Source organism: Triturus cristatus, chromosome 9, assembly GCF_964204655.1.
Source record: "Triturus cristatus chromosome 9, aTriCri1.1, whole genome shotgun sequence".
Classification (NCBI taxonomy): domain Eukaryota; kingdom Metazoa; phylum Chordata; class Amphibia; order Caudata; family Salamandridae; genus Triturus; species Triturus cristatus.
In genome coordinates, this window is record NC_140592.1 from 83,990,122 (window position 1) to 84,002,758 (window position 12,637).

At 48.3% G+C, this 12,637-nt stretch overlaps 1 protein-coding gene across 2 annotated transcripts in view; it reads right to left on the reverse strand.

Moving 5' to 3' along the window:
- LOC146797449 (cullin-associated NEDD8-dissociated protein 1-like) overlaps positions 1-12,637 on the reverse strand; it is a 276,655-nt gene that overhangs the window by 94,989 nt on the left and 169,029 nt on the right. For both annotated transcript variants that reach the window (XM_085624473.1, XM_085624472.1), the window contains exon 10: positions 10,699-12,204. In XM_085624473.1, the coding sequence (XP_085480599.1) occupies positions 10,699-12,204 (1,506 nt within the window). The remainder of the gene's footprint in view (positions 1-10,698; positions 12,205-12,637) is intronic.

The window sequence follows — 12,637 nt, forward strand, 5'->3', positions numbered from 1 at the left end:
GAACCATGGGAAAGGTTCCCAGCCTCCCCCCCAGAAACCGTCAGGGGCCCGACAGGTCCTCCTGTTCAAGGGGGACCCCTGAAGTGCTACAAGTGTGGAGACCTGAGTCATAAGGCGAATGATCCCAGGTGCTGCCAGTTTGGAAAGACAGCACCCCCTGGTGCAGCCCCCCGGCAGATGGCGAGTATAGCCCTGGGTGAGGAGATGGGTGCCCAAGGTGGGTGGGGTCCCGCAGAGATGTCCCTTGTCTCTATAGGAGCCTGTGAGGTGGTCCCCAGGACCCAACTGCCTGACAACACTAAGAAATACTGACAGCGGGTGACCATAGAGTGGAAGCTCTTAGAGATACAGGAGACAGCGTGACAGCTGTCAAGTGTCACCTGGTATCTCAACAGCAAGTTGTCCCTAATGCATTCTATCCAGTTGTTGCCGCTGACAACACAGAGAGCCAGCAAGGTGACTCAGGTTCCCTTTGAGTGGGGGGGGGGTCTCTGGTACTCTTCAGGTAGCTGTGAGGCCCGCCATGCCTGTTGACTGTTTGTTATGGAACAATCTGGAGAGCTCACCTTGGGCGAAGGTGGAGCGAAGTGCTCATTTAGAAATGTTGGGTCTGCCTGACTGGGCGTGTCACCACACGGTCCAGGGCAGCCAGTAGGGGTTCTCAAGAGGACCTGGAGACTGAGAGGGGGCCCAGGTACCTGCCTTAGAGAGAGGAGGCGGGCGTGGGAAGCCGGCCCCCGAAGTTCCCACGGTCCAGGAGGAGGCATACTCTGAGGGGGATGCCCTGGAGCCTACAGGGGAACAGGTAGCTGAACTGGGGGACCTGCCTGAGCTGACCCATTGGCAGCAAGAAAGAGGACCCTCCAGGGAAGAGTTCTGCCAGGAGCAGAAAGAATGCCCTTCTCTCGTGGGTCTGCAGTGGCAGGCTGCAGACCAGGCAGCAGGTGATCAGTCTGGGTCACATTGGGTCTACTGGGAGAATGGTCTCCTGTATAGTGAGCCTAAGGTTGCTGAGCCTGGGTCAGCCCGTGTGCTGGTGGTACCCCAGCTCTTCACAGCCTTCCTACTGGGGCTGGCTCATGATGTGCCATTGGCAGGACATTTGGGGCAGGACAAGACCTTTGAGAGGCTTGTCACCCACTCTTATTGGCCCCAAATGCGCAGGAGTTCAAACACTCACTGCAGGGCATGCCAGACTTGCCAGGCAAGTGGAAAGAGTGGGAGGAAGCAAAAGGCTCCTCTCCAGCCATTCCCTGTGGTCAGCACCCCCTTTGAACGGGTGGGTATTGACATTGTGGGGCCACTGGACCCCAAGACAGCCATGGGCAACAGGTTCATATTGGTCTTGGTGGACCATGCCACCCGGAAGCCATACCTCTGAGGACAGCGACGGCCCCTGTGGTGGGACGAGCACTGATGGGAATTTTCTCACGAGTAAGATTCCCTAGAGGTAGTGTCTGACCGGGGGACCAACTTAATTTCCACGTATATGAAGTCCCTGTGGCAGGAGTGTGGGGACCCTACAAGTTTACCACTCCTTACCACCCTCAAGGTAATGGGTTGGTTGAAAGATTCAACCGAACCCTGAAGGGCATGATTATGGGTCTTGAGGAACCTATGAGGCGTAAGTGGGACGTCCTCTTACCATGCCTACTCTTTGCATACCGTGAGGTGTCACAGAAATCTCTAGGGTTCAGTCCCTTTGAGCTTCTCTTTGGTCACCCAGTGAAAGGACCTCTGAGTCTGGTGAAGGAAGGCTGGGAGCAATCTCCCAGGAAACCTCCCCAGGATGTATATAGCTACATGCTGACCTTCAGACACCAGACTAGGCATTTCAGGCAACTCGCTGAGGCGAATCTGGAAGCCAGTCAGGAGGAGATGAAGCGGTGGTACGACCAGAATGCCACTCTGGTAGAGCTTCAGCCTGGCCAGAAAGTGTGGGTCATGGCCCCAGTGGAGCCCGGCGTGCTCCAGGATAAGTGGACCGGACCATTTGAGGTTGTGGAGCGCAAAAGTCCTGTTACCTACTTGGTGGACTTGCGGTCTCCCAGGAACCCCTTGAGGGTCCTGCATGTCAACCGCCTGAAGCCCCACTTGGAGAGGTCCCAAGTGGACATGCTCTTAGCAACAGATGCTGGAATGGAGGAGGAGACTGACCTCCTGTCGGCGACAGAGCAAGATGGGTCAGTGGAGGGTGTCAACCGCTCTCCACCCTGACCCCTGAGCAACAGAATGACTGCCGCCAGTTGCTGGGACAGTTTACTGATCTGTTCTCCCTGATTCCCAGTGTCACCGATTGGTGCGTTCATGATGTGGACATTGGGGATGGTACACCTGTGAAGCACAAAACTATCAAGGAGGAGGTCTCCAAGATGCTTGCGTTAGGGGTGACTGAGTCCTCGAACAGTTCTTGGGCCAGCCCAGTGGTTTTGGTCCCAAAGGCTGCCGCACCGGGTGCCACTCCAGTTCTGTGTGGACTACCGAGGGCTCAATTCAGTCCCCAGGACTGACGCGCACCCCATCCCCAGAGCTGATGAGCTCATAGATCGGTTAGTGGCTGCACGGTACCTCAGCACGTTTGACTTAACGTCTGGATACTGGCAGATTGCCTTGACTGATGGGGCAAGAGAGAGGTCAGCATTCTCCACACCAGATGGGCACTACCAGTTCCGGGTTATGCTCTTTGAGATGAAGAATGCCTCTGCCACCTGTCAGAGGTTGGTCAACCAGGTGTTGGCTGGACTGGAAGAGTTCAGTGCCGCATACCTGGATGACATTATAGTGTTCAGCGCCAGTTGGGAAGAACATCTGCGCCACCTCTGGGAAGGGTTGTTGGCACTGCGGAGGGCATGCCTCACGATCAAGGCGAGTAAGTGCCAGATTGTGCAGGGTTCCGTGGTGTACTTGGGACACCAGGTTGGGAGCAGCCAGGTGGCATCCCTACAGCCCAAGATTGAAACCATCCTGGCTTGGGAACCCCCAAAACCCAGACAGAGGTGAGAGCCTTTTTAGGACTCACAGGGTATTACAGGAGGTTTGTCAAGGGGTACGGCAGCATTGTTGCACCCTTGACTAAGCTGACTTCCAGGAAGCAGCCCAAGAAAGTGATTTGGACTCGCACCTGTCAGAAAGCTTTTGAGGCCCTGAAAACTGCTATGTGCACAGCGCCCGTGCTCCTGGCACCAAACTTCTCCAGAGAGTTCATAGTACAAAAAGACGCTTCAGAGCATGGTGTGGGGGCTGTTTTGCCACAGATGAATGAGGAGGGCCTAGATCAACCCGTAGCCTTCATCAGTATGAGGTTACTTCCACGGGAACAGAGGTGGAGTGCGATTGAGCGTGAGGTATTTGCTGTGGTCTGGGCACTAAAAAAGCTGAGACCATACCTGTTTGGGACTCACTTCCGGGTTCAGACAGACCACAGGCCCCTCAGATGGTTGATGCAGATGAGGGGTGAGAATCCAAAGCTGTTGAGGTGGTCCATTTCCCTACAGGGGATGGATTTCATGGTGGAACACCGCCCTAGTACAGAACACGCCAACGCTGATGGTCTGTCCAGATTTTTCCGCCTCATTGATGAGAACTCCCAAGAGGTAGGGCAGTTCTCCCCACATTTCAGCTGGAGGGGACACGTATTAGAAGTGGCACGTTGGCGTGGGTCTCCCTTCCATTTTTTGCTGTTGCCTCATGTATTTTTGCTGGTGTTAGATGCTTTGGGCACTGTGCCACTGCTGTCCAGTGCCACAGTGCAAGTGCTCCCTATTGTAAATTGATGTAAAGTGATTCCATAATTGGCTGGTTTGGGTGACCTGTCAGACCCTAGTACAGTGCACCAGGAGTGCCCAGGGCTGGTAATCCAAATGCTGCTGGAGGGCTTGCAGCACTGGTTGTGCCACCCACAGAAGCAGCCTGTAAAAGTGTGTCTAAGGCTTGCCATTGCAGAGCCTGTGTGCAGTCTGGTACTGCCATGCTGACGGGGCAAGTGCACCCACTTGCCAGGCCCTAAACCTTCCCTTTTCTTCATATCAGTCACCCCTATGGTAGGCCCAAGGGCAGGGTGCATTGTAAGTATAAGGTAGGAAAAGCCCTGGTGTGTGTGGCATGTCCTAATAGTGAATTACAGCCATTTTAGTTTTTCACTATTGCAAGGCTACCTGTTCCCCATAGGCCAGAATGTGCAGTTTGATTATTACATCTTATAATGCTAACTGACTCAGGGGACAAGGTAGAACTTCGAGTATGCCTGAACTCAGAATGATAAAATACATATTTTAGTATAGTTGGTTTTAACATTCTGTGTTTCAAAATACCACTTTTAGAAAGTAGGTATTTTCTTGTCTAACCATCTAAACCTGCCTCTGCTAGGCTGTGTATTCCTTGTCTGGAGTTTGAGTGACACGGGCTGTGGGATTCCAGGAGACAGGGTGAGTCAGCACAAGGCTGAATAGAGAGATCTGCATCAGATGGGTGGGAGGTGTTGCACCTGGGACCGGAATAGGGCTGTGCCTTCCCTCCACAATGCTGGCTCCACCTCCTGTGGTGCGTCTGATGTCTCTGCCCTGCACTCTGAAATCAAAGAAGGAGTCTTGTCAACAAAGTGCTCCAGGACTGACCAGAACTGGTTTGGACTAGGCAAAGGCCTCTCTGCCTTCAGAGTACAAAGAGAAACTGGGTATAAATATTGGGACCCAAACCCAAGAACCTTAGATCACTTTGGGAAACAAGAAGAAACCATTGCTGAGGAGAGGAAACAGAAGAAACTGAGGAGAGACTATCTCTAAGCTGAAGTACTGCTTGGGGGATTGGCCTGCAGTGGTTGCCTGATTGCCAAAGAGAGGAGAAAAGGAACTTTGTGTACTTTATTCAACTTGTGAAGGATCTCCAAGGGCTTGAGAAAAGAGCTTGCCTCCTGCTGAAGTCTCAGGGACAACAGACTTCAACCACCAGCTCCCCAGAGTTCTTTGGAAGTGCCTGCAGCGGTATTGGGGCCTTCTGAGGAACTGCGTGTCACAAGGAGCTGGAAGCGCGACTCACGAAGAAGAAGCGTGTCGCCGCCGCAGCCGTCGCATCACTGAACAAGGGTGTCGCTGCTGTAGCTGTCGCATCGCAACGTAAAGAAACGTCTCGCAACATCGAAGAAGAGTGTCGCCGCCATAGCAGCTGTCGTCGCTTCACTGAACAAGGGTGTCGCCGCTGCAGCTGTCGCATCGAGTCGAGACGTCTCGCATCATCAGAGAAGCGTGTCGCGGCTCAGAAGAATCGTCAGGCGTGCACGCATTGTGTCGCAACAAGAAGACGACAACGCCATCTTTGCTTCATTGCACCGGATCTTCATCGCATCATGGCGTTGCGGGCCGCAACGCCACGGAAGCGCAGTAAGAAACCGACGTATCACCGTTCCTGCGTGTCAGGAACCGACGCATCACCTTCCCTGCAACACTTTCGTTGTATAGCGTTACGCATACAAAGATACATTGGCTCAAAGTGTCGCATTTTAACATCCAAAGAGAACTAAGCGAATTCTACCATTTTAAGTACAGTATTGTGGATTTTTGTCGGTTGTGGTCTTGTGTTAGATCTATATAAAGAATACTTATTTTTGATATAAAACTTGTGTGGTGTCCATATGTAGTGTTGTCACTTGATTACTGTATGTGGTCACAAATGCTTTACACGCTGCCTCTGAGATAAGCCTGTCTGCTCATGCCAAGCTACCAAGGGGGTGAGCAGGGGTTATTTTAGGAGTGTACCCCCTTACCCTGACTAGACACAAGGGTCCCTATTTCTCAAAGGTACCTACCTCTGCCAACTAGAGACCCCCAAATCTAACAGAAGACATAACTTGTACTACCTATACCTAGTTGGAAAGATGTGAATGACAATGACCTGACATATATAATGTGTAAATAAGGGAAGCGAAGCAAAGCATGAAAAAAGTCTGGAAATGTTTCATCAATCAAATATTCTAATAGGTTGAAGCACTTATCTGCACTGCATGAGCACTTTGTTTGTCACTCTGCACCAGAAAATTCTGTTGGAATTTCTGTTCTATGTTGTAGCTAAATAATATAACTTTGAAAAATAATTGACACTGCATACACTTTGAAACAAATTTAGAGCCTTGCACCTATCATTTATGAAAAGAAACATTTGTGGTACACAGTCTCTCTAGAAATGTATAAATGATGTTGAATTAAATCCGCTAGAACCACGTGTGCCTGTGGGTATTTATGGTAGAAGTATTAATGCAGATCCTGTTCTTTCTCCCTCACCTCACCCCATCTCAGCCTATCTAACGGGGTTGCTGCAGGTGAAAAGGAAGATCCTATCCTATCTGTACTCCTCCCTGTGACATGCAGCTGTTCCTCCACCAGCACCTTTGAGAAATGCACACATATGTTGTGCAGTTGCAAGAAAGCGTGCATCTTAGCTGCTCCACAGAACCGAAAGCCAGTCAGGACTGTACTTAATGCACACAGGCATGCAGTCATTTTTAACATCTCTTCTTGCACCATTTGTTTACAAACTAATGTACAAATGTGCGAGGGGTGCTTTTGGAGCAGCAGTTTTGTAAGTAACCTTTTCTCCATTTATATTTCAATTGCAATCATTAATCTGCTAAAGAAGTGAAAATGATCTTCCCCATATCAAACATATACCACAATGAATTTGGTACTACTTTAAAAACACTTTTTTTGTAGAGTGGAGAGGATGAGTAAATATTTAATATTAAAATTGTTTATTTCTTCGCCAACACGCATGCCCGAGATGTCGCTCCCCAGAGGCAGACTTGGCACATTTTACCTGGACTTGTATCAAGATAGAGTGCTATTGGAAGGTAGTCCTTGGGGAAATTTCTCGTATGATTGAGATGTAAATTGCGCCCATGCCGCTGATGGCACTACTGGGGTACACACAAGGCCTTCCTAAATCCAAGTGACGATTTGGCGCTATTGCACTACTCATCGCTAAGCGTGAAGTAGCCATCAATTGGGGTTGTAAGCACGCCCCCACATTGCACGCATGGCTACGTAGTATGACATACTGCAACACTAATAGTGGCACACATGCACAACTACAGCCGCCCACAGCTAGGCCCGTGGATATCTGGCAAACATTTCAATCGTACCTGCTGACTACGCGGGATATAAATTCCACTACAACACAGCTTCAACACATCTCCATGGGGCCCAGGGTAAATAGAAAAAAGCCTGGGGTTTCTGTATCATCGCAGAGTTTGCAGTGAATGTTATTGAATGCTATACCTGGCCCTAAGTAGAACAGAATTTCTGAACTTACTGTTCACCTGGTCAAAGTAAGCCTGTAAATGGAACATGTACCTATGTTTCTTAATTGTTTATTTCGGTAGTGCTTTTATGCAAAGCACATTTTGAAAATTATTATTAGTTAAACAAACACAGTAGGCGCTCCTTGCTCACCGCTGTCAGTGGCAGGAAAAGTAGCCTTTCATCTGCACTGTGTGCCACAGCTCCTTATAATACACATGTTTGTAAAATGTTCTATTATAACTGTCATTTTTGCAATAAACAGTTTTGAAACAACAAAAAGTATTTCCTCAAGAACAGGATCAGAGTACCTCTAGATGAAGTGGGAAAGGACATACTCAGAGGAGGCCGCCTGAAAGCAGTTATAGGTGGAACCCAGGAAAGATACTTGTTTAAACCAGAAGGTTCAGGAACACTTACAACCGAAATGCAAAACTGGTTGGGCAAATGGACTGGTCAGACATTTGGCAGGCACAACACTCGGGTGGACAAGACTTCACTTATTCACATGCGCATAAGATAAGCACGAGACAACCACTTTTGGGTCTACTCATAACTCCAGAAAGATGTCCCTAACACAGAAATAGGTAGCATTACCCTCACAGACCATCACCATAGCACCTGGATACCCTCAAGGGTGATTAGCGCACTCTACAAATAAACATAAGATGTTAATCTCAATAAAAATCCAAACACCAGCTCTCCAAAGTACTAACAGACAGTGGAGGCTCAGAGAAAGCATGTTACAAGAGAAACAATTCAGAGACTCCCTAGCAGAAATATTAAGATTGTACTTATCAGAAAATAGGCGGTAGCTAGAGTGACACACAAAGCTGCTTCCATCGCATTCAACAGAGATAGAAAACCCATTGCTCTCTTAGGAGACAACTAACATGCCAGTATCCTATTTAAATGGGCAAAACATACTATTGACTATTAAGGCATTAAAGCGACCCTGTCTCTGAACAGCCTTGTTGAAGTCCAACCTCTCACCATTATTACAGGAAACCAGTAGGGACATAGAAAAGCGACACATATAGGGCCTGTCATGGATTGGACGTATAGCTGTCATCAAAGCAAACAACATTTCCCAGAATGCGGTAGTTATGCACTCCATACTAGTCCAGATACCAAATGATAATAATTACGAAACTACAAAGAGAAAATGGTGAATTCATATGGGGGTGGGAGGGGGTTACATTTCTTGACAAAGGCTGTCCAGACCTACATGGCAAGAGAGGCTGAAGTCCCAGACTTAAAAAAATATTATCAGGCCCCCTAACTGTGCTACATGATAGACTGGGGAAGCAAGGGGCAGGAGGCAATGGTGTTTCTTTGAAAGTAATCTCAGCAACCCACATGAAGAAAGTACCTTGGCTGGAAAAAAGCATGGGGATAATATTTATCACCAGTTTCTAGATCTAAACTCACATAGTGGAAGGGAGTTGCAGTAAAGAAGGGGGTAAACATCTTTCTGTCACACTTTCACCACAATGACTATACAATGTGTTCCTTGGGACAGGACACACAGGCATTTCAAGCAAGTACAGATGCAAGACATACCAGAATAGGCGACTTGTTTGACAAGGCAGGGATGAAAGATTTTGAGACAGTGAAACCAGACTTCAGGATCCCAGAGAGAGTGCATTATCACTACTGGCAATCAGGCATTGGACAATATAAACAGAGATTAGACAGGCAGCAAGCCGTGGCTTGACAAGCTTCAAAAGATAGATCCTACTGAATGGTGGTGACAAGAGATTACTCTCAGAAAATGATAAAATATTAACAGAGTACCATGGATGAGAACTGACCCAAAAGCAACTGAGATAAGAAAATGAGCTGGGGCGAGAATTGACCAACGATGACTGGGCACAATAACATATCAGAGCGTACAAAAATCCCAGGACACAGCATTAAAAAGATAGCAGTGAAGCAATCAGGCTACTGTTATTGTACAAAAATGAGACCCAAGAAATATGAACAACTGTTGAAAGGGATGTGACATGGATGAGCCTCATCGCAGTTTTAAAACCGACAGCATCATTACAATGGAGGAAGTCAGTTTTGAAACTGGTCGAACATTCCGGCTGGCTTCCGACAGGCTCAAGCAGCCCGTCTGCGAATCGGATCTGGCACGTAATCCCTATGGACAGCGTGTTACGCCGTCCGGATTACGATGCTCGGTTTCCGACAGGCTTTTCATGCTGGGCTTTCCGACATGGAAAGCCTGTCGGAAAGCTAGCTTGGGGACCCCTAGCAGGGACCCTTTCTTCCTGCAGCCTCCAGTTAGTGACCGAGTGACACTTATGGTGCCCCCCCCGTTGATCCCTGCACCGTGTGGCAGGCACCTTGAAGCACCTGCCATGTGGTGTAGGGTTGAACACAAACTCCCTATTCTGTATGGGAGCTTGCGACCGCACCATGTGCGGTCGCATCAAAATTAAGCGGTCAGGACCACCGACCAGAGGTCGGTCGGACTCGTATCCGCGAAGGTGTCGGGCTGATACAAGTCTGCCCAACATAGTAATAAGCTCCTATTATGCATTTACTCTAGCATTTCCATATGCTCTAAATAAATGTAAATGTATGTGTCTTGTAAAGCGCACTGCTGCCCTGAGGCGTCCTGGCGCTGTAGACCGCTGGGGAACCCGTCCTGGCTATCCCTGTGAGATGGTCCCTCCAGGGTATCTCCAAGGTGAAACCAGGCATCCCCAGCGAATGTGGGGGGCCGTTGTGGAGATGAGGCAAGCTAATGCCCAGAGTTGCCGAGTGTGATCCCTGGTTAGAGTAGGCACCGAAGCGAGAATTATCGAGTCCGCTGGCCCTGGTCCACAACCCTGCCGCGTCGGGGATTGAACCCTGGTCCCAGGCCGTCCTCTGCTTCTGGGTCTGCTTCCTCTAACCAGTGAGCCACACCTCTCCACTAAATGCATTGGTGATCTCTCCAGGTTATGGATGTTGAATAGTAAGCGTTTAAAAGATAAACATCTTCTTCAAGTATTTTATCAACAGTGAGTAAAAGTTAAACAGTTTGGTGTGAAAGTGACACATTTTACAATGTGCCAATGAACATTCTTAGACAATGTGACGAGTTGAAAAGGGGAGACCATTCTACACTTCAGAAGTAAATTCTAAAATTCCAGGTTGCTGCTTTAATCTCTGTGACCCGGACAGGATAATAAGAAAGCAGACATATGGCAAAGTGGGGGACAGTATAGATCAGTCGTTTAAACAATAGTGTGTTCAATAGTAAAATAGTATAGTATAAAAGATTGTTAATTAAAGAAAACTTAAATTCCTCTTCAGGCTAACAGTAACACTATTAGTAAATGGAATACCACAACTAAAATGCCAGTTTAGACTTCAAGATGTGAGTTTATCATATGGTCAGTAGTGTTTGTACTCTTACCTGCAGTCAGCTGCTTTTTTAGCCTCGGAAGCAGCTGGGAAGGGTTGACAAGCGTTAGCTTCCCCAGGCATTCTGCCACCACATTGCGGGTTCCTTCTTCTGAGCACTCACAGTGTCTGAAAAACAAAACCCAGATGTCCTCTAGAAAGGGTTTCAGGTCATTGGCAGGCGTGGCACTGATCACCTCCTTGAGGGAGTGCAGCAGTAGGTACTGCCTCTTGGGCTGGCTCCCGATCTCCTTCAGGATGAAGGGAAGGTACTCTTTTAGGCTGCCAATGCTGACGCTTCCTAGGGTGTAAGAGGCTGCAGATTTCACCTCCTCACTAGGGGACGAGAAGGCCTCTAGGATGACTGATTTGAGATCCCTTTGTGAGCCGAGGTTCATGGTGCGCCCCATTTCAGCCAAGGAAAGCAAAGCCAGCATCTGCACAGCATCATTGGACTTGGGATTCTTCACATCTTGGATAAACTGAGTCACCATCCCAGAAGCCTCTTTGGGACACATGGAGGAAAGGGCAGCCACACATTTGGCTACAGAGTAATATGCCTGCTTGTGAACAGACACAGGAGCAGTGGCATGGCTGGATGAGTACACAGGACCTGTTAGTTGTTTCATCAAATCTGCATACCCTAGGCCACGTGTATTGGAGAGAACCAGAGCCTGAAAGAAGTCTAATATGGCATTGAGGACCCCTCCCTGCAGCAGAGGAGAGTGCACAAGGCGGAAAAGTTCCAGCAGGATGGAACCACTTATCTTGGACACAGATGATGGATGGACTGTAGCCAGGGATGTAAGCATCACGATGGACACTTGAGAAATATGCATATCGCTCTCCCCAATCAGAGGTGGCAGCTCAGTCAGAACTGCCTCAATCATGGCTGGTTTTAGGCTGTCACTATAGTTTTTAATCAGGATGTCCAAAGCAGTTAGGGTGCTCAACTTCAGGGCCCGTTGGTTCTTGCGTAGGAAGGAGGCCAGGATGGGAAACCCATCAGCGAGGATGGGCCGCAGGTCAATCTTCAATGGGGAGCACGCGATGAGTGTAAGCGCCTTGACAGTGGCCAACCTGGTTATTTCATTTTTGAGCCTCTCCAAGAATATCTGCAGGGTGGGCTGGAGTTCATCACCCAAGTGATCCCCAAGGTTGCAGACTATCTGCCCCATACAGGCAATAGCACGCTCTTTTACTTCCTGATCAATATCTGCAGCTTTGAGCCTCTTCAATGTGCTGGCAAACAGCTCATGGACATATGGCTTGCAGTCAAAGTTCAAGGGTGTGTCCAATGGACGGATAACCTTCACCAGTTGCTGGGTGACTAGAAGGGCCTCAGATATGATCTTGTAAAATGGATCCGTGATGCAGGCCACAAGAGGTGGAAGGAGAGCCCCAATATGTGGATGGAACACCTCAGGTGGGTGGTTACACAGGATCACATGAAGGAAGACCAGAGTATCAATTCTCATGTTGGAAGAGCTAGATTTATCAGTCAAGGAGAATAGAATCCCTGTAAAAGGAAAACAAGTATTTATTATACTCCAAGATCGAAAGGTAAACAGTAGAATAAAATATGTCTTCCCTCAAAACCATATTTATTTGTAATGTTATGATTCACTTTAGTCACTTGGCAAAGCAGTTATCCAAAAACATTCTATTATGTATGGGAACTTGTCACATTTATTTCATTTTTCTAGGCTCCGCATATGTTTAAAATTAATTTTGAGTGTTTGGACGCAGTGTGCATCATGATACTTCCTGAAGACTACAATGTGTGGCTCTTGGAACCGGGATCACTCTGCCCCACAGTTACAAAGGAACAGGAATGGGGCAGGATGATTACAGAGATGAGAGTCACATTGCTGTAGTAAGATACACAACTCTTGGGGAGGAGCTACATCCAACTTAGCAAGAGACAAACACTTTTTACCTAAGATAAAGCT